Here is a 23,198-nt window from a genome sequence, read left to right on the forward strand (position 1 = left end):
CGACCATTTCATCGCCCTTATAATGTTGCGACGAGGTACTGTCGCACGATGGGCTGATGTCCCATCGTTCATAAATCATAGTCGCTGACTACCAACAAGAGTAAAATTTTTCGATAGTGCTAGTAATTTATCGCACAATGACTTCAACCACCAGTTACTCATTTCAAACAAAACGACTCACATCTGGTTGTCAGACATAAGTTTGGGGATCTTTTCTTCTATTTCTAACCAACACTACGTCCTATATAAATATGTGCTGTTTTTTAAACATCTTGTACACAAAAAACAATTATTAAATTATTACATGCCGAGAATTTTATGTAGTGGTCACAACAAACTGACATAAGACTGTGGTGATCACTTCAAAATGACAATGTGTACTTTGGTGTAAAGTAGCAAATGTCTTTGCAATACGGATGGTAAAGCGTGGTTGTAATGTTTACTTGAGATGTGTTTGTGTTTGTGTAGAGTTTGTTTGTAAGTGACAATGAAAGTTAAAGTTCTCTGTCGGAATCCAGACGATTATCTGCGTGAAACGAAACGTGATTTGTACAAAGGTGAGTTTATTATTCTTGTTTTGTGCCAAATTTGTGTGATGTGATTTGCGCCGTGACACAAACGCCAACTGAGACGCAATCAATCATACGGCATGTGGATTTTACAGTTAATTTTAACTGAAAATCGTACTTGACATGCAATCATTTAGAAGACTATAATATAATTTATGCTCTCCCCTAAGTACACAGTATCATAACAATGGATGGTAGCAGAAGGTGAGTTCCATGATCAACCCTGAATGAAGCGATTTGAAGTCAACTGTTAGAGCTATGACCTTTTACTTTTCGTGAAGTGCACAACCTTGTATTAAGAGCAAGTTGCCAGTCTTTCCACCAGGCTACTGTCCTGTCGATATCCAACTTGACTGTTTACTACAATTTTGTCAGATAGAATTTTCCTCATTTTAAAGCCTGCGATTGCAACAAATGCAATGTTCTAAATTTTTAAATCGTTGATGTGTTACATGAACTTTAACAGCCCTATTACCTTCCACTGGGGTACATCAGATAACTGCTTCAATATAGGTGAATCTCCATCCAGGGTAATGTGCTGTATGCTGCCTGACAGGACTTTTGCTTCAGTCACAAAGCTGGTTAGTTACCCTACATCAAGGTTTTCTTTTTCTTCAAAAGCTATTGTTGCATTTAATCAAAAGCGTAGAAACGACGACTCAACTTGGATTACTATATCCATAGCACCAATGGTATCGTGGGAAGAGTCAAGCTTAGTATCTTAATAAGTTTCCTGACCCCCATTGGTTTCCATGGAGAAGGCTGTTTTGAATGAGATAGGTTATAATGTTTGACATCAAGATATATTCTAGGAATCTGCTGCAAATGAATAAGTAATATTAAATTTTAGTTTTGTCATTCAGTTCTGCTTCCTTTTTATGTAGATGTGACTTGTGCTCTTTGCCAGTGACAAGTAACGTGTCTCTACTCAATGGATCTAGCGTGGAGCAGAACTTAATAGAGATTCTTTCAGGTGTCTGGGCACTGTTATGTGACATTGGCAGCCTTATCATATGATTGTATTTTTTTTTTAGTTTTGTTACAGCTCATGTGATAATATTTTGCTGTTGTAGCTCTCTGATTGTTCTGCTTTGTGCATGTTTTCTAGAGCTTGGTTCACTGTTTGTTGTAACTTCAGACAACTCATTTATGAGGGGCAGTCAAATATAAACTGAACACTCACCATAGTGAGACCATAGAATGGTTCCATTAAAAAGTAATTTCATCGTTCATTAAGACATTATCCCACTGGGAGACAAGATGAGCAATTCCTGTTTCGTTGAATTCAAGTGACTGCTGACAAATCCAAAACCACGCTCTTTTTTGCACTTCTTCATCTGACTAAAACCGACACCCACTCGTGTTTCTTTACGTCGCCAAAGATGTGAAAACCATATGGTGAAAGATCTGGGCTATACAGGGGTTTTGCAGTGTTTCCCAACCAAAAAGTTGTAGCCTTTGTCCAATTGGCAGTGTAGGGGAGGGCATTATCCTGCAACAGTAAGATTCTGTTCAACAGGATTACTGTGCAATGCGACTTTAGGGAGGGGACAAGCTAAATATAATAGAAAAAAAAGAAAAAAAAAGCACCACCATGATCCCAAAACACACAAAATTACGAACAAAAGAAAAAAATTACAAAAATCTACAGGAATCGGACACTTCCCTTGATCTATATAGGTCAACCGCTGCTAAAGATTCCAAAACACCAATGCCTATACATGAAACTACGAAAATTAGAATTTGTCATTTCCCTTGACCTACCAACACCCACAACTACGTAAAACGAAACCAAAACACCACCACCTCAATAATTCAAAAGTCAAACATCCCTACTTAAATTGAAATGCATTCAATGCACAATAAATACACAAAACATTACAACTCGAAAAAAAAAGACACTACAAAACAATTACTTACCACCAACAAATTTGGGCGCTGCAGAGTATGTCGGTCATCCCAAACACACACACACACACACACGCGGCGCCTTCAAAAGCAACAACCAACTTATAAACTCCATGCCTTAATGACGTCACACACCATGGCACCCTTAAGTCATGGGTCAAAGCAGATGGGTAGAATCGGACGCTTCCGAGTCAGGTCAACGAAGCGTCCGATTCCACCCGTCTGCTTTGACTCGTGACTTAAGGGTGTCCTGGTGAGTGACGTCATTAAGGCGTGGAGTTTATGTAATGCTTTGTGTATTTATTGTGCTTTGAATTTATTTTAATTTACGTAGGGATATTTGCCTTTTGAATTTTTGAGGTGTTGTGGTTTTGGTTTCATTTTTCGTAGTTGTGGGTGTTGGTAGGTCAAGGTAAATGACAGATTCTAATTTTCGTAGTTTTATGCATAGGTATTGGTGTTTTGGTATCGTCAGCTGCGGTTAACCCGACCATTCCATGTTCCCATTGTATCAGATCTTGAGTTTTCGTTTGACTGCCACTTACACATGCTGAGAAGTAAGATACACACCTCCTTATGAATTTTACTGCACATATAGGCTTTTCTAGTACTTTTTATATTGGTGTTCATTGTTGCTACAATTTCTTTGTGATCACTGACTCCTATCTCTCTGTGGACACAGTCAAAGGAGTAAGATCTATTTGTCACCAACAAGTCGTATATATTTCCATCATGGATTGAATGCTAACCCATCTGATGTCAATAATTTTCTGAGAAATCTTTTAGGACTGTTTTGCAGGAAGTTTTATATTGTCTGCCACCTGTGAAGTATCAATGCTGCCTGTCAAGTGTGGGCTTATGGAAATCTCCTCCAACCAGTATAACATGGCTTGTATACTTACGTACTAGGGAACATAATTCATTTTTTACTTTTTTAGTAATCATTTGCTTTTGTAACTTCGATTCCAGTTGTTACAGTTAATGCCACAGTTATTTCACATACAGACTCAGTTTCTATCTCAGTTGATTTAAAATTCTTGCCTATTAGGCCTACTGCAAATACTCCAATGCCAATCCAATTAAGCCTCTAATGGAATGAAAATTTTGAAAGGTAAATATTGTAATGTTTTTCATTATCAATCAAACCCATTTTTCTATAAGTGAGATTAATAGTGTGTAACATGTAATAAGTTGTTATCAGAATGGCTGTAAAAATGAGCATATTTGACAAACTAATATTTTTTCTGCATTTTCAGAAATGTTGGACTTCGACAAACTTATCATTGCCTGCAATGCTTTGTCTGTTTGATTTCAGTTCCTAGAAACTATGATCCAAATCTTCATCCATTTGAAGCACCTCGAGAATATATACGTGCACTCAATGCAGTGAAGCTTGAGCGAGTCTTTGCAAAACCATTTATTGGAAATTTAGAAGGTCATAAAGAAGGAGTCAGTTGCATTGTAAAACATCCTGCTCGTCTTTCATCAGTAGCTAGTGGTTCGTATGATGGAGAGGTAAGTTTCAGTATATCACTTTTTGTGATTTATGGAGAGGTAAGTTTCAGTATATCACTTTTTGTGATTTAAGGTGATTAAAATGTTTACATTCCCAAGCATCTGCCCATAGAACCTTAATGAACTCGGTTTAGGTTCATTTTCTATAAGTAGTAAACATTGCAACATTGCGCCTATGTAGATGTGACACACTCAGCCTGGTGAAAATATGAGCCTCAAGAAATGATCAACACGAAAACATAACGAAAACCAGTGAACTAACAAGACCTCATTGGAAATGCGAGGTTTTAAGCGATTTTCTTGTTGTTGATGCCTTCCAACATATTAAAAAGCAGAAAATGTCAGACCACACTTTGAAAATAAAGGTTTTCATTGTGGGCATCAGTGTAACTATAAAAGGCCAAACTGGAGAATGCAGTACCACCTGTCGGCTTTAACCCTTGATAAAGATGGTTGAAACCTCTATTTTGAGCTTATACAATATGATGACCATGACGTTGCTCATTACACATACAAGCAGACACAAATAATATGCTGGCTGCTGTGGCCAAGAGGTTCTAGGCACTTCAGTCCGGAACCGTGCTGCTGCTACGGTTGCAGGTTTGATTCCTGCCTCAGGCATGGATGTGTGCGACGTCCTTAGATTAGTTAGGTTTAAGTAGTTCTAATTCTAGGGGATTGATGACCTCAGATGTTAAGACCCATAGTGCTTAGAGCCGTTTGAACAAATAATACAAACAGTATTTAATTGCAGAAAAATCATTAAACCAATGGAACAACCACAGGAATTGGGTGGTTTTGGGTGTGGATAAACTAAATATATGACAGTCCTAATAATAAAAACATACCAAAACAAATACTAACTCAAAGATTAAGCAAATAAAATCCTCAGCAATCAACAAAACTACAATGAAAAAACCTGAACAAAAACTGGTGTCGGTAATTTTGCTTGACTTATATAGTAGCTCCAAAGAAATCCATGAACTCACAAAACCCTACACAATTTGACAAGTCTGTTATCTAACACTTCAGTTGGTCTAGTAAAGTAAGTAAACACCACTGATGGGTTGTGTCTTAGGCCTGTTTTGACTGGCTGACTGTGCCTCCAAAGCAGTTCCATGATTGTGTGACATGATCAGCATGTTGCAATCCCTACAGCCATTATTACAAATAGATTAATCCTGATAATGTTGGTGCTTCTTTAGTCAAGCAGCTCCAAATTTGACCTCAGAAGATCTGAGTAGACTCTGTACCAGACCTTCTTACATCTCAGAAAAAATCTGAGGAGGTATCAGGAATTGAAATCAGGTCCTTCCGCACCGAAGCCAATGACATTAACTGTCTGGCTATGTAGGTAGGTCAGTTGGCTTATATAGCTAAAGCGAAGTCCACAATGCCACAAAACCAAAACTCGCTCACATAATTAAAACTGAAAGTTTTAGACCAGTAATGTACATAAAATCAACTCCACAGTACCTCCCAATCACAGTCAAACATAGTTACAAGCAGCTAACAACACAATACACCAATTTTGTTAACACAGTAAACGCACGTGAACACACATCTGACACATACTTCAATAAAAATAAGACGGCAAACCATCCAAACCAGCCAACATGTAAATCTAGAAAACCAATGGTAGCAAAAGTAATATATCATCAATACCATCTCTAAAATGGCCAATGTAAACTTCTCATACTAGGAACCTCTCCACATAGAATGCTGACAGCACCACATATACCAGCTTCGGTCAGTCTCGTACCTCCTCCACAAATGTAACACTTCACACACTCGGCAGTTAAACCAAATAACTGTAGCAATTTTATCATGGTCAACATGTTGTCCCCATTGTGGCATGCAGGTACATACTTGTGTACTTAATTCTCATATCCATAACTATCAAAAGATGAAACATAAATTTAAGTCTCCAAATATAAACAACAGACAGCACTAATAATTCTAAACCTAAAAATAAATGTATTGCCCAAACCACCAGCATTAAAATAACTCACTAACGAACTGCTGCAAACTCGTCCAGTATTATTTTTGCAAACAGCACTCAAGAAGTCCAATGAATCACCGACAGCAGTCACAAAAAATTTAGAAACAAACATCCCACACTACAGCTCACCACCATATACTGCAACACACCCTCTACAGATACGATCAATTTCAAATATGTCACACCACACAGTTACGTCATAGGTCAAAACAGACACGTGATACCTTCATCTTCGGTTGGCCTCCAGTAATATGACCGTTACTGGTCAAAACAGAATGACAGTATTGTGCTCTTCAATTCGCTCATTATCTACACTAGTTCAACATGGTATAGTAAATAACCTGATGCAAGAACCAAATGAACAAAACACACCAATGGCATTTGCTATTGAAACAAACAGATACATCACAAATGTCATCTACATGACATTTGAAGTCATACTTCAAAAAAATACAGACGGTTCACAATGTTCACCTGACCCCATTTTCCATTTGTGTACCGTGTTATTGCCATTTGGATACATTTCAGTTCTTTGAAGGAAAAAATATTATTTACTGAATTCTCACTGTTTATAGTTGTTAATGTGACCAAACAGAAATATATTACATGCTGTCTTTTTTTTGCCATTGCAGATATGCAAGTTGTATAGGTTAATCAATGTCTTTTGCAACTGTAATGAAAGTCTTATTAAGACTTTCTTTATTGTAAAGTATCTTACACCAAAACCTACAGATGTCGTACACTCAGATCAGTGCCAAATGTATATTGATAGAGTATCAACCAAAACACCGATTTTGTTCATGCTGTGTTCTGTTGTCCAGTAGAACATGCGTAAACGGTGATTGAAAGTGACACCAGAACTACAAAGCACGTGAAAGGTGTATGCATGAATGGTGGTTTTGTAAATCTCATGTGTGTAAGTTGGTAGAGTGTGAGGCCGTCGTACTAAACGTCCTGTGTTCAGATCTAACTGATGACTTTGTTGTAACTGTTTATGTGTGAAACTGTCACAGGGGAGAACATTTTTCTGACATGTAAAAGGACTTTTCGGAGTCTGTAGCAATATTCTTTTGGCAGTCTGCTTTTGCTTTGTTAGGGTGAAAGTAGCAAACCTATAGAGTACATTTGTATAGATAGGTATTGTGTTCTGTTGCTCATGTCCGTTAGAACAGGCACTGCTCGTGATGAAGCAGCTAATGTATTTGTAGTTTCACTGAATAAACATAAACAATCTGAATAGTAGAATAAAGAAACAATTGCATCCCACGTGCAGAAGTATTAATAGTCCCATATAACACTTTCGTGCATAATGCAGTAAAAATTTGTCGTCATTGGGATATGAATCTATGACCCTAGGTACAACAATCTGATGCTCTACCAATTTCCCCGCGAAATTATATAGGATTAAATTCAGTTTTTGTTCTATAGACCCAAAAAATGAGATGATTTTCGTGGGTGTGGAACATGTCGTAAAGTATAACATAAAAACATAAAACATTTGAATATAATACTTACTACCCTGATCATTTGTCAGGAGATTGTCGAAATAGGTGAGTACAATGCGATAAACTGGAACAGCTAATAGTTACAGAATTAACATGCTGCCAGAATGAAACATTGTTGTGCACTATTAATAAATTTATCATACAGAAATACCTAATCTTGACTGTTGTGACTGAGTGCTGTCAAAACTGAAATCTGACAGACATTTTTACTTAAGTTGGCTTAACGGTGTCTGTTAAGAAATTCTTCTCTAGAGTAGAAGGAGTTGCCTATCAAAAAGTCTTTCAAACTCTCTTTAAACCTTGCTTTTTCTGAAGCAACAAGTTTTTAATGGTTACTGGAAATTTATTGAAAATGTGTATTCCTGACTATTGGACCCCGTTTTGGACCAAGGTCAGTGACTTTAGGTGTTTATGTTGATTGTTCTTATTCTGAGTATTGAAACTATGTATTGAGCTACTGGTTGGATATGGAGATATATTACTTGCAACAAATTTCGTTAAGGAATAAATATACTGAGAAACAGTGGTGAGAATACAAGTTCCTTGAACAGGTTTCTATAGGATGTACTGGAATTTACACCACAAATGATTTTTATCATATGCTTTTGCACCCTAAAAACTTTTGCTCGGTTTGATGATTTACCCCAGAATATGATCCTGTATGTCATAATAGAATGAAAGTAAGCAAAGTATGCAAGTTTTTTTACATTTATATCTCCTACATCTGACATCATTCTCACTGCAAATACAAGCTTGTTTAGGCACTTGAGCAATTCTGTGGTATGTCCTTCCCAACTGAATTTATTATCTAGTTGTAATCCCAGAAATTTAACACGGTTAACATCTTCGATCTGCATGTTTTCATATGTTATACACGTGCTGGAAGGAAATCTCTTATAGGTTCTGAACTGCATATTGCAGGTCTTCTCAAAGTTTAATGACAATGAATTAGCTTTAAACCATTTATTAATGTCAGTGAAAATTTGATTAGCAGCTATTTCTAAATCTGTACTTGACTTGCTACTTATTGCAATGTTTTTGTATCGTCTGCAAACAAAACAACATTAGCATCTGGCAATGTAACAGATGAGAGCTCATTAATGTACACAGGGAAAAGCAATGGACTCTAGGTGGAGCCTTGAGCAACACCACGTGTAATTGATTCCCAATCAGATGAAGACTGACTGCTTACTGCACAGGTATTTTGGAATGACACTCTTTGCTTCCTGTTAGAAAGAAAAAACTCAAACCATTTCGCAGCATTGCTGGTGACACCATAATATTCTAATTTACTTACGAGAATGCTGTGATTCACATAGTCAAAGGCTTTTGACAGGTCGTAGAAAATGCCAGTAGCCTCTAATTTATTATCTAACGAATTAAGTACATTCTCACTGTAAGTGCAAATAGCTTTATCTGTATCAGAACCCTTAAGAAATCCAAACAGTGACTTGTACAATATGTTATTTGCAGTGAGATGCTTGAGGAGAAGCTTGAACACAACCATTTCAAATATTTTTGAGAAAGCCAGCAAAAGTGAGATTGGTTGATAGTTTGATTGTATCTCCTTATCCCCCTTCTTGTAAAGAGGAAGCTATATGTAATAGTTACTCAAAATTATGCTTTTTCTGTGCTCCATAGTTCTGATATTACTTTAAATTAACGTTTATGCCCATTCCACTGGACAACTGCACATAATATGAACTGAATCAGGCTTTGAGTCGATACTCTAATGATGTATAACGTTTGGTACTGATCTGAGTGTCTGACATCTGGAGGTTTGGGTGTTAGCTCACAGAGCAGAAGTAACAGTCCTCTCTGTTGAGTTGGTACTTGGAGAAGCTCCAACCCGTCTGCAAAAACCGAAGTGATTGGTATAACAACTGTGATGCTACCTGCAGCCATGGTCAGGACAACTTAATAGGACACAGTACTGAAAGCGGAATCCCATTATCTTTATGTAGTACATGCACCTCTCAGCTAAAGATATTATGAAGGCTTCCTCATGGGTAAAGTATCCTGAAGGTACAATAGCCCCATTTGCATCTGTAGGTGAATTTATTTAAAAAGAGTTATTAGACAAAAATAAAATGCTAATCAGGGTGAACATGTGGAATGTTGGGTGCTAAGGCTGTGTGGGGAGCTATAAATGGAAAGGATGCATATATGTAGGTAGAGAGTTTAGGAATCAGAGAGGAAGGGGGGGGGGGGGGAGGGAATTTTGGAGTGGTGATCATACGTTTATTCGTACTGAGTCAGATAGTGGTTAGGTAGGAATGAAAACTGGTAGGGGAGAGGCAATATGGTAAAGGAGGACTATATTCAGCAAACAGAAGTTGGAGACAGTGAGTAGAATCAAACAGACATTGTAATCTTGAGGACATAATAAAATGGTGGTGTGGGCACACAGGAGCAAGGTCATTAACCCTTTGAATGCTGCAGATGTGATATCCGGCCACACTCCACCTTCCCTTGGGGGCTGTGGACCTCATTAGCCGCTGCAGTGGTATTTCCCGTGGGCACTGCAGATGGCATTCACCATTGCAGCCTGGCTAGCACCTGAGTCCTAATGATGGCTTTTACCATCAGCCGGTTCCACTATCAGCAGTATTTCTGTCAGATTTCACAATTGCTGTTCGACATTCATGGTAGCTGATTTGTGTGATCATCCGCATTCTGCTTCTGTGGTGTCTTTTAGTTTTCTGCCTATTCATCTGGATTTTTAGAGTGCTATCACTTTTTTGTTGTGCAAACAAATGGCAAATTGGCATGGATGCACTGACGAAGAGATACTGGAGATACTCATGAGGAATGTTAATGACAGTCTGTGAGGCATTTTCAATAACTGTAGTGATGATGATGATTCTTCAGAAGAAACCTGTTGTAATGAATCTACATAGTTCACCTAATAGAGCTCACCAGGATAGCTCTTCTCCAGATTCTGACTGAGCGAGGTGGCGCAGTGGTTTAGCACACTAGACTCTCATTCGGGAGGACAATGTTTCAATCCCGCATCCGGCGATCCTGATTTAGGTTTTCTGTGATTCCCCTAAATCGCTTCAGGCAAATGCTGGGATGGTTCCTTTGAAAGGACATGGCTGACTTCCTTACCCAGTCTTCCCTAATCTGATGAGACCGATGACCTCGCAGTCCGGTCTCTTCCACTCAAATCAACCCCCGACCCTCTTCAGATTCTGAAAGTGAAGACCAATCGATCTGTAAAAGGCCATGCCTTATTGACAGATTTGATTGGCAAAAGCATGATTTCAGTCCAGCACTGCATGCATTTTATTGCTCATCTGCAGGACATAATTGCCAACTAGCGCCTGATTCAAGCGTTCTATCCTTTTTCGTGCTATTTCAGTCAGAAAATCGGATGAAATTTATAGCATTTGAAATGAACTGATCTTACACTTTCACCATTGCAAATACGTTAGAATCATTCTCGACCATCCACCTGGAAAGATACTGGTCTTGAGGAACTGTATTGATTTATTGGTATGTGGCTTCTCATGGCCCGCATTAAAAAGTTGAGAATAAGGAATATTGGTCCAGAGATGTACTTCTGAGCACTCCATTTTTCAATGAAGTTATCTCTGAATCATAGAGATGACAGTTTGTTTGAAATTAGCAAAATAATTGATACTGTTCGTTTTGCAGTGCATTTAATCCATACAAAAAGCTCTGCGTCGATGAAACTCCATTATTGTTCAAAGGTTGCTTATCTTTTAAACAATTCATTCCTTCGAAATGAAGTAGATTTAGAATCAAGACATTTGTGTTGTATGATTTGTAAGAGTGAAAATGTCTTTGATTTCATTGTATATGCAGGCACAACAACAGAAGTTGAAATCCATAATTTGGGGAAATCTGGCAATATAGTGGCAACACTAATGAACCATACTGTGAATGTGGACATAACCTGTATGTTGACAATTGGTGTACAAGTCCAGATCTGTTCCTCTGGCTTCACAGCCATAGAACAGCAGCATGTGGTACTGCATGTAGCAACAGGCGCAATTTTCCGAATCTACAGAGGAAATTTAAATGAGGAGAAGTTGATTTTATGTCTACTGTCAAAGTGCTTGTCATCAAGTTCTGCAACAAGAGAGAAGTGTTGACTGTTCTGTAACACTACAGAATTGTGTGACCCAGGAAAGACAAACGGGAAGGCTGGCAAGAAAGTAATGAAGCCGCAGTGAGTTGTCGACTATGAGTACAGTGCAAGTATGGGTGCAGTAGACCGCCCTGACATGCTATTAAGCTCAGTTGGATCTATACGTAAAACTGTTAAATGACACAAAAAGGTTTATTTTATTTTATTTTATTTTTTTTTTTTCGTGGTGTGGATCTTGTGTTTTGAATGCTCACACTCTTCACAGATCGTTGACATGGGGAAAAATACCATTAGCAGATTTTCATTCATGTCTGGTATGAGAAATTCTTGGAAAAATTTGCTTCAGAACGGAGAAGAGATAGGAAAGGAAGATGCTTGATGATGTGAATCCTGTGCACTTTACTGGAAGGCGCTTTCCAAATGTCATCCCAAGTGATTGGTTCAAGAAACGCAGACTGTGGCGTAGACATACAGTCTACTTGAAACAGAATGAGCGCAGAGAAATATGAATGCAAAATATGCACTGTATCCTTGTGTGCTGTACCATGTTTTGAAACGTACCACACTAAGAACAACTTTTAGCCAAGTTTCTACATTTGGAAGATGAAATTAAGCCCTAACTTCTGACAAAATTATTTAAAAAATAAAAATAAAAAAAATGAAATTGTACAAAAATTATAAAAAATATTATTAACTTTACCATTGCTGGTCCAAGGCGTAGATGAGGAGAAGGATGGAAATATAACACTGCAAAATAAAAATAAATGAATACAAACACAGACTTATCTGAGCTGGAAGAAGCTCTCCAGATGAATTACTGTTCTAACAAACACATTATGTATGAACGTGTGAAACATCCAGTCCGTGCTGACACACAGACTGGATGCTTCCAAGTCCAAGACTGTAATGAACAAAACAAAAAAAATTAATTATTCATATTGATTATTTCAATCGTGAATGACGAAAATCATGAAAATCCCATAGAAAAAAGCTCTTCCAGTATTTCCAGAGTTTTCCAGGTTTCTAGGCAACTTCTCCAAACTTTTCTTTCATACAAAATTCAACAAAAAAAGCATCACCCACATCGGTTAAGCCATTTTTGTGTTTTAGTGGGACTAACACACAGCATTTCATTTTTGTATATAGAGATATTATGTACAATATGTACATAAATGAAGGTTAAATACATTAGATGATGGTCAGTTGCACATACTCGCCCGTTTCTGAGGCACAAGAGGTCATTTTGAATTAAAAGTGACATTTAATTAGGTAACAAAGAAACTTTAGCATTTCTTTATTGAATTCTTAAACAAATGCATCATAATTTATTTATGCTGTATAAAATGAACTCAGAATTGTAAACTTTTTGATTTTGAAGTTTCCCTGGTGATAATTTGTTGGGTCAATGAGGTCAAAATACAGTATATTGATTATCTTTGAAAGTATGTGTCGGCATCCAGACGCTTTGCTCGAAAGTTGTTTGCGGGCAAATTATTGTGTGAGTACAAATGAAAGCCAACGTCTGATTGTTATGGATTCTCCAGCATTTACATCGTAAGTTACATACAAAAAGCTGATAATTAAGTATCAGTATGCGAAATAAAACTCAGATGTATACAGAGACCTTATGATGATTCACAAGAACTAATTGCAAATGAAGGAAGCCCTTGATGAGAAGTTAGCAGAATCAGCAGTTTCAGTGAACATTATATCTGTTGAGCAATTCATCTCCAGATTCAAAGCTAAAGAATAAGTATCCAGATACACAGTGTTTATTTGTAACGTTGATAATCACACTCAGACTGCCAGACAGTTGCGACCACCCTGGCTCCCGAAAAACTCAACAAAGGGCGAGGTAGGATGAGGGAAGAGCTCAGGCACAGGCAGTAGTCCGTGGAGATGGCTACCAGTGCAGGTAAACGCATTATGCGACCTCAAGGGCGTGCTCGACAGGCCAGCCAGACGCGCAGCTGCAGCACAAAATTCTGTAAGACCAATGTGACTATAGAATGCAAAATTATTAAAATGAGAATTGAAAAGAAAAACATAAATTCGTTTCTGCCTGCTTATAATAATATAAAATGTGCTAAGTTAATATGTGGCGTACAGTGATTTGCATGCTACAGGTTCCACAGACTGTGAGTAAGAAGCCACTTATTAGGCCGGTATTACACTATCAAATTTCTTTGTCAAAGATTTGATCAAAGATGTGATCAAATATTCTGTCAAATATATTTGACAAAGATCTTTGATGTTGTGCTAGAAGGGGTATTACACTGTCATCAAATTTTTCGTCAAAGTTCAAGATGGCTGACAACAACAACTTGTTATTAACCGCAGTAGTTGCATGTACCACAATTGTACTGTGTACACATGCGGAAGAGAAGCGGGGGGAAAAAAGGAAACATACCTGGGTGAAGCCGTGGGTTTTACGATGACACGATAAAAGCATTCAACAAAGCTTGTTACGTGAGCTTATAGTGGAGGACGTCAAGTTGTACATCAATTACTTAAGAATGGATGAGCATACATTTCTGTATGTGCTCAGTGAAGTGTATCCTCATATCACAATGCAAAATATTCACTTAAGAACTGCTACATCTGCAGAAGACAGGCTCATTGTAACACTCCGATTCCTTGCTACAGGAGAGGGTTAGGTTAGGTCAGGTCAGGTCAGGTCTCCAAACTTCGGAATCTATTTTTTTATTCAGCGTGCCTCACGTTGTAAAGCACCTCATCAGCTTCATACATCTCTATTAATTTTGTAGTTGTCGGCAAACACCAATTATATTTACCAGCAAAGTTTATAAAAACACTACAGACGACAGAATGCAGCGATGCTAGTGCTCCATGTGGTAACATGTCACATTGCGGTGAACAGAAGACAAGCGACTTCTTTGATCAAATCTACAGTGAGGGCATAGATGTGATCAAATATTGGACAACATTTGACAAAGTTCCCTATTACACCATCAAATATCCTTGACAAAGATATTGGACAAAGATATTTGACAAAGAAATTTGATAGTGTAATACTGGCCTTAGGGAACAGTGCCCAATTCATGGCAGATCAGGGTCACTTCATCCTACCTGACTGATCAGTATGAGAAATGGCACTGTCATATAGTTGGTTTTACCAACATCAGGTTATTGTCCCTCACTGCCAGCTGATCTTCTGCTACAACTGCATGGAAGCAAATTGACAGACTGCAGGGAAATGCCACATTGTATCACCTCATGTTCCCTGCAGGGCTGCGTGGTGGCTTGGTCTGCTTATTCATTTCCCTTGATTCTTATATGTTCCAGTATCCAGCAGAATGATGCTTGTTTCCCCCTCTGTTGAAGAAAGTATGTTGGGTCATATATTACCTGAACCATTTTCTCTGTAGGCTACATGTCTTGCAATGATTGTGGGACAGTAAGGGAATCAGAGCAGATGAGAAACCGCTTGCCTTCTGGGCCTATTTAGGAGCCAAGATTGGGTTCTGTTCCAAGCTTAGTGTAAAACTTTAAAATCAGCCACACTCACCTCTAACATGGAGCAGCAGCTCACAAGTCACTGCATAGAAGCTCAATGCAGGGCTCATTCTAAAGGCCCCACTGACCAGTCTATTTCCTTCATGCTGCTCCGTGTCTGATGTTTTAAAATCAGGGGGTCTTGCAAATCCATACATTGTGCACTTACAATCAAGCTGAAATCTCATGTGTTTTAAAATACTGAGTGTGTTGAGGGACTGTTTTTTCAGGTCCTTAAGGTGTGGCAACTAGAGTCAGATGTGAGGCCTAGAAATCTCACTGTGTACTTAAAAATAAGAACTATGTCCACCATCCTCAACTCAGGGCAATTCAAAACAGTATGTGAACAGTTAAAAAGAAAAACACACACACATTTCATGTTTTAGAATTTAAAGCTGCTCATCTCATAAATTCCTCCATTTGCAACTGATTAGTTATAATTGTGAGGCCTATGGAGGAACAGAAGACAGAGAAGTCATCAGTTGACGGAACTTCTTAAGATATTGTGGCTCCAAATAGCATTTTAGGCTTTCTTGATGTCCAAACATACATCCATTAGGTGGTGATAGCACAGGAAAGCATGCTATGTAGCTGCTGTTCCACACTTGTGAAAATGATGGGCTTCCACTACATGATGGGATTAGACTGGCCATGTGTGCTTACAGGACCGGCCCGATATTGTCTTGGTGCTGATGCTGTAGAACCGCTACTCTGGTGGCAGCTTCTCATGGAGTGTCAGGCGTGTTAAGTTTCTTGCCGCTCCAAACTGATCTGCATACCGTACTTTTTCTTGTCCACTTCTGCAATGCCTTTTTTCCAATTGTCCACAAGCAATGATGCTGCTTGGGATCTGCGTGCAGTGTGTGCCGGAGCATGTACAATCCTAAATCCAGGCTTTTAACTCCATGCCACCATGGTTATTACAGAAGCCCACAGTAATTTTAGATTTGGTGTAGTACAGGAAAGATTGCACTCCTGCATATGTTTTTAATGCATTGTTTTATAACATTTTAACTATGCACCAAACTCTGTAGCTTTATTTATGCATGGGTCTAAACAAATGCCATTGGTTGCTCTGTTGTTTTCCCTCATTGTGTCCCCAAGATTTGACTCCCTAAGGACTTTACTATCTTCAATGCAAAATTTATGCAATCTAGCTAGAACTGTAGCAGATGAGACATGTCTGTTCAGATTCCCTGAATGCCCTTCACACTCTACAATGCTTGTACCCAGCATATAAAGTAATCTAGCATATCCAGGACGCCCTCCTCCAACAACAAAGGCTGGGGATGAGATGTCTTTCTGCTGAACGGCAGGGCACACGGGTATCGCAGGAAACAAAAGGGCACATGTAGTGACTAAGTAAGTGTGTCATGATCTTAGTTCAGTGTGCCATCCTCCTGCAAGCTATTGTGTTGCTGTTGAACAGAGTTGTGCATCATTGGGAATAAGAATGGAAGTGAACAGATAATAAGCTGCATCTAGCAAAGTCCACAATACGGCCATGGCGTACCCCCTTCCACCCATGCAGGTGTGATGAGGTCCTCCTTACACATCTACACATAAGCCACAGCCATAAGGCACATACATAGCTTCATTCTCCAGTGAGAGGATCCTTGAGTGTGTGGTGCCCTTAGCATAAAGAGCACAGTATGCCACATTTTACTAGAGTGTATTTTATTTTCCAGCCAGAGGGCAGCAGCTCATTTGCCAAAAGGTGTACCGTCTAGTTTAGTTGACAACCAGAAAAATATGATATGGCTTTATGAATTGTCCAACTTGTTCGTTAAAATTTTAGGATGATGTTTTTAATATAAGGCATGCTCAGATAGTAAGTGTACTAGATTTTAATAATTTTTTTTAGGAAAAGTGTATTTGAAAAAATGACAGGATATAGTTGACTATTTTTCCATACATTTGCCATCCCATTCAATGAATGTGGTGAGCTGTGGCACAAGCTCCCTTATACACTCCTCAAAGAAGTCTTCCGCCAACTCCTCTCCCCACTTGAAAATCTCTATCTGCACTTGCTTGTCAGTGTAAAATTTAATTCAACTCATGCGTGCCTTCAGAGGGTTGAAAAAATGATAATCTGAAAATGCTAAGTCATGAGAATATGGGGGTGGTTCAAAACATCACAACCAGATGAGTCCAAGAGTGCCTTGACTCGCATGCGCTATTGATCCGATTTTCCTTATGCTGCTCGGTCAGTTTTTTTGGGACCAATCTTCCACACATTTTCTGGTATCCCAATGTTTCTTTGAGGTTTTATTTTAATTTTATTTATCATATGGCATACATTGCTATTTTTACACACTTAATATACAATTTAATTACAAATTGACATCCAGACACTGAATATGATCTATGAACTCCTCTGTTGCAGCCAGGAAATCGACAAAGGTTCCCATGTAAGTTCTATCTGGGCATTCTTCCACCATGTGCTGGATTGTTTCTGTAAGTGTTCTGTATAAGACAGTTTTGGGGAGTTGTAGAAACATCATAGAAATTTCATCTACTGTCAATCGGTGGCCTCCACAGACAGTTATGTCGATGTTTTACACCAACTCATCATTAAAAATAAAAGATCTTGGACTCCTCTGTTCCTCGTGAACGTTGTTTCTGCCTCCACTAAACTCCGTACACCACTTAAACACACTCCTTCTGTTCATAACACCTTCACTGTACACCATTCGATTCATGGAAAAATTTGAGTGGTGTTATTTCTTACACAAATAGAAAGCAGATCATAGCACATAGCTCGGACTTGAGGGGTGGGGGTGGTTGTGGTGGGGGGGAGGGGGGGGGGAATTTCTTATTGTCATCTTTCACGCAACTGGACACTACAGTGTGAGTTTATTTACCACTGTTCCTGCAGTGCTCGCTCTGGTCAGAGGATCCCCCTTTACCGCTAGGTGTTACCAACACTCAAAAAACAAAGAAACCACAGCCCATTATGGTCACAGCACAATTACTTTCTGAACATGCGTCGTATGTTGTTATGCTGGCTGGGTCATCCATGATTTTGATAAGTGATAAGTCAGCCATATACTCCTGTGAGTCTGTTTTAGTTTTCCTCTTGCCTCTCTTAGGTTTACTTAACTGTTTTAGAACATATGAGCTCCTTTAATTTTATCTTCCATGATGTGAGCTCGTGTGATTGTGAGTTTATCTCAGATTTCTTTTTATCTCTTTTTTCATATTTTCTGCATTTTAACCAAATTTGTTTCTACTAATTTCATAAGGGTGCTGATGACCTCATGATTGAGTGCGAGTGCACCTAAAACCTCCCCTCCCCCTCCACACATGTGTGCGCGCGCATGCACACACACACACACACACACACACACACACACACACACACACACAGGCTTGTTGCTTTGTATGCTGATGTTGCAAACAACTTGCATGTTGAACAATGGGAACTGAATATGACAAATTGTGAGACAATTGTCAGTAACCAGTCAAAATGCCCATTCATAATTTCCCATGGATTATAAATAAAGGTGACTGCAATTTTGTTCTATTAAGTTAGCGTTTAATCACATTGTAATAATTTTCAGCAAAATGGGAAATAAGACATACAAGTAGGTTATTGTGATGATGACTGTGTATCTGGGACTCTGTGACACATCAGTCTATTACTACAATCATATTTTTGTGTTGAGATTTGTTAGCTTCACCAACTCTTGACCAGATTGTGACACTCCAGCCTAATGTAGACTTCAGGCTTCAGTATATGTAAGTCTATTAGCACATCAAGTTTTCTTCCATTCACATTTGTTAGCTTTGCTGACTCTCAACCAAATTGTCACTGCCCAACATAATGTAGGCCTCAGGCTTCTCTACAACCTAGTCTGTCAGCACATCTAGTTTTCTTCCCATACTCTATATGGAAAACAGATGCATTCAATTTGTATATGCCACCAAAAGAAGTCATTGGAGTCAGCCGTTTTCATTGGCTACCTAAACTATCAGCCGAATGACTGAAGCTAATGTCAGTGAATTGTCAACATTGGCATGCAGTTCAACCAAATAGGCTATTGCCAAGAAATTAGGATGCAGGATATCCTACTCCTGCTTGTATAGTTTTTGGGAGTACTGGTGAAAAAATGTTTTTTATTCCACTGCGTACTGTTTTTACGTGGAAGTTTTTTAAAAAAAAGGGTAGCATTTTAATATTGGATCAATGTACTTGTTATTTTTGCTTTAGAATTGTAGTGAAACATACTGTGTTTGATTGCAGGTTCGCATTTGGGATCTGCCGCAGCAGGCCTGTATTCACTCTTTCCAAGCTCATGATGGGTTCTTGCGAGGAATTACCTTCCACTCTGATGGGCAAAAACTTATTACAGTTGGTGATGACAAAACGATAAAGATGTGGCCATCAAATGCCCCAAAACTTGGAGCAGATGTGGAGCCTCTGAATACTATCCTTAGTAGGGTGAGTTACTCTCATGCTGAACTGTCAAAGTCAGGCTGGCAGTTTTTCACTGGTTTCTTATTTTCAGAGCAAAAGTGCATTGCAGTTATGAGAATGACTATACTATTTATCAGCATTCTGTTGCTCCGCAAGAGGTCCATGCAAATACTCCAAATAAAAAAATAAAATAAAAAAAGTTACTTCTGCGCGATGCGCGTGTGTGTGTGTGTGTGTGTGTGTGTGTGTGTGTGTGTGTCAGTCACAATACCATCTTGAGTGCAATAGTCATCTATGGGTTGAATGTATATCACACTGATAGTGACTAAAAATCTACAGAAACATACTGAGGTGAGCACCATGTAGTGTACACCAAAGTCTCATCAGAATTTTCAGAACTACACCAGCTAAAGTCCTTATTCTTGGAGTATTTCCGGTTGATGTAACTGTGGGGTGTATGTCAGCTTTATACAGGCTATGGTGAGAACCATAAACAGGGGCTATGAAATTGCAGGGTGCAGAATCTCTGACAAATGCAGTATAAAACTGTGGAAGATAAACAAAAGGCAGCATAGATAAGACAGATGTACAGAAAACTAAATGTGTTCATGGTGTATTACCTGGTATTTATGGACTACTAAAATTGAATGAATTAAAGCAAAGTGAGGTTATGACGTTCACAAGTGTTTGTAGTCCCTACCCGCAATATTTGTTTAAAATTCAGAATGTGCACTCAGCAATGTGTTACTGTGGATGTGGATAGGTAAGTCTCCTGAGGACATGGCATTAATTTTTTCCACTTATGGCATATGTTAGGCAGTACATACCATCTGAAGATTTCTATAACCTTCTAAGGGACCCAGAATTATGTTCATCAGTGGACACAACTGCACACAGAGCATCTAGAGCTTTGTAACTTCCTTCTTGCTTGACCTTTGTGCAGTGGTATATGTTGGTTCATATTTGGATATTATCAAGATGCATTTGGTCAGTTTTTTTTCTTTTTTTTCAGTGGTATACAAATAATATGTAGAATTTAATAGTGGGATTAGAACAGTGGTAACACTCATGGACTTATGAAGACTCATGCTGTGTCAAGACATGAACAGTCATAGAATACTGAGTAGGTTAGGTACAGCAGAGATAATTAGGTTCAAATGCTTGACGAGGGACTGACAAGACTCAGTGTTTCTGAGGCAACCGTTGAAGCCTTGAACATTAGTAGGATAGAAAGAGAATTGTACACTAAAATCTCATGAAGACACTCTCCATGGGTCCAAAGGTAAAGCATGCATTAAACAGGAAAATATCTTAAATGGAAAATTCCATAGCAGCTGCTTCTTTGAGAACTTAACATAAATATGTACGTACAAAAGTGATTCCAGATGTTATAAAAATATTTGCAGTATTATAATCTAAATTTAATTAACCCATGCAGTAAAGTACAAAGTGCTTTCTTGGGTTGGTTGGGTAGCTAGTTCTAATGTTCCATGGATCATTTGCATAATAAATTACAATGACATGGAATGAGTCATTTTACATTCAAATAATAAATAACTTTGTAAATATGTCTAGATGCTAACCTTTTTTTGAAAAAAAAATTGCAGATTTGAGTTAATAATTTCTACCCACCACCTTTGCACATTACAATAATAGAAATTCTGCTGTAGAATAGGAATTGCTAAGGAGAAACTTATCCAGTTTGTTTTCAAATTGTACATTGCTGTTTGCTACACATTTTATATTCCTTTTTGTGCTAAAGACAACCTTAATGTGGCATAATGAATATAATTTTTTCCTATGTCATTGTAATTACGTACATCGTTGCCTCTTTTGAAGTGCAATGGATTTTTTACAACAAACTTCACGAGTGAATAAATACATTGTGAACCAGTAGCCAAAATGCCTAACTCCTGAAACAAATGTCTACAAGATGATCTTGGGTGTGCGCCATATATCCTTCTTACAGCTTGTTTTTGAATAATGAACACTTTTTTTCCTAAAAATGTATTGCCCCAGAACATTATTCCATATGACACTATTGAATGAAAATATGTCAGCATACTCATTTGTCTCTCTCAAAGATTTGCAATGATTCTCACTGCAAATAAGTTGTTTTAGAAGTTCCAAAAGTACTTCTTACAGTTTAAATTCTCATCAGTATGAACAAATAAAGACTCTGAAGCTTCCTCTCTGTTTATTATTTTCTCACTTTATGTTACCCTTATCATTAGTATAGGGACCTCTAGATCTACAAAACATAATATGTTGTGTCTTTTTTTTAATTGAGAGTGAAACTGAGCATTATTATCAACCAATACAAAGTATTGGAACTGGACATTGCTGAGTTTCTCACATACTGCATGCAGTTCTATGCTGCTAGTATTGTTTAACATCAACATTTGCCTCTCCACATGTTTGTGACATAAAATTTATCCAGTTATTCATGTAGACTACAGAAAAATTCCTCTAAAAATTCCAAGAACTTCATAAACTCATCTCAATAACTCAGGCCTCCTGGAAACAGTTTCCGATGATTTGAGGTGCCACATTATGCCACACAGCTGATATAAAGATCAGTGCATGCAGAAGATTCACAGAGTCTGGCATGTTAATGTGTTGTTGATACCACTGAATGAGATGCTCCATCCATGGACAGAAGTTTGCTGGTTGTCTACCAACACTAGGAAAGGAAAGAAAACAAATTCATTGTTTTGCAGTGAAACATCTTTTGGTTTAGCAATACAGTTGTTTATAAGAAGCATAGTCTTGCAGTTTTTTTGGTTGTTTTGTGATCAAACATTTTAACCATGTGACAAATTGTATTTCTGACATCTAGGCTTGTCACTTATTTGTGAAGTCATATGTTCTTGAAGCAACAGAGATTTGCAGCTTTACCAGTATCGAGCAATGCCAGTTTCTCTGTCCCAACAGCATTGGCACAAGCGAGTACCATTATTCTGTGTATACTGTGGTTCCCATCCTGGCAAGTTTCAGTTTATATTTTGTAAGACTTGTCATACATGAGTATCAAGAACAGTCTGAATCCATCTGAATTAACCAAATCACGCATTTCAAATCATGTTGTCAAGCCTGCTGAGACACAATTTTTTGAGGCCAGAATGTCATTTCATTTGTAGATTTCACCTCACCATTGATTTTTGGTAAACAATTCCAGCTTAAACCTATCAAGTCAGCATTTTCTGGTTTCATTTTCTTTCCAATTTCGAGAGATGTTACACGAATTACTAGTCCACTTAGAAAGACTGACATAGCCCTAGCTGAATTAAATTTTTTCCAGCTCAGATTGTCTCCCAACAAAATCTTTCTGGAAGTTTGTTGCCCCTTTACAAGCAATTTTTCATGTTCCTTCCATTGGTTAACAATGCCTCACAATCCCAAACATGACATCCAGAGAGAGTGTGCAAATTCTTTTTATGGCAGCATCTTGTTTTTGTGGTACCTCTATTTGATTTGCAGATTTTGACTCATTGAAAATGCTTTGTTCCTATTTTCCATAGCTATTGTACAAAGCTTTAAACACTACTAAACAGAGGAATGTGATCAATAGCTAGGATTGCAATGAGAAGGGAGGTTTCCTGTGTCTATTTGTTGAGGGCAGCTCACCCTTGCCCTCGGAGGCTCA

At 38.2% G+C, this 23,198-nt stretch overlaps 1 protein-coding gene across 1 annotated transcript in view; it reads left to right on the forward strand.

Moving 5' to 3' along the window:
* Positions 1-397: 397 nt before the first annotated feature.
* The window catches only part of LOC124795285 (DDB1- and CUL4-associated factor 13), a 54,934-nt gene continuing 32,133 nt past the window's right edge, over positions 398-23,198 (forward strand). Inside the window, exons 1-3 of the mRNA XM_047259240.1 lie at positions 398-557; positions 3,793-3,992; positions 19,379-19,576. Of these exons, the coding sequence (XP_047115196.1) occupies positions 488-557; positions 3,793-3,992; positions 19,379-19,576 (468 nt within the window). The 5' untranslated portion in view covers positions 398-487. The remainder of the gene's footprint in view (positions 558-3,792; positions 3,993-19,378; positions 19,577-23,198) is intronic.

The sequence above is a fragment of the Schistocerca piceifrons genome, chromosome 4 (genome assembly GCF_021461385.2).
Source record: "Schistocerca piceifrons isolate TAMUIC-IGC-003096 chromosome 4, iqSchPice1.1, whole genome shotgun sequence".
NCBI classification, from domain to species: domain Eukaryota; kingdom Metazoa; phylum Arthropoda; class Insecta; order Orthoptera; family Acrididae; genus Schistocerca; species Schistocerca piceifrons.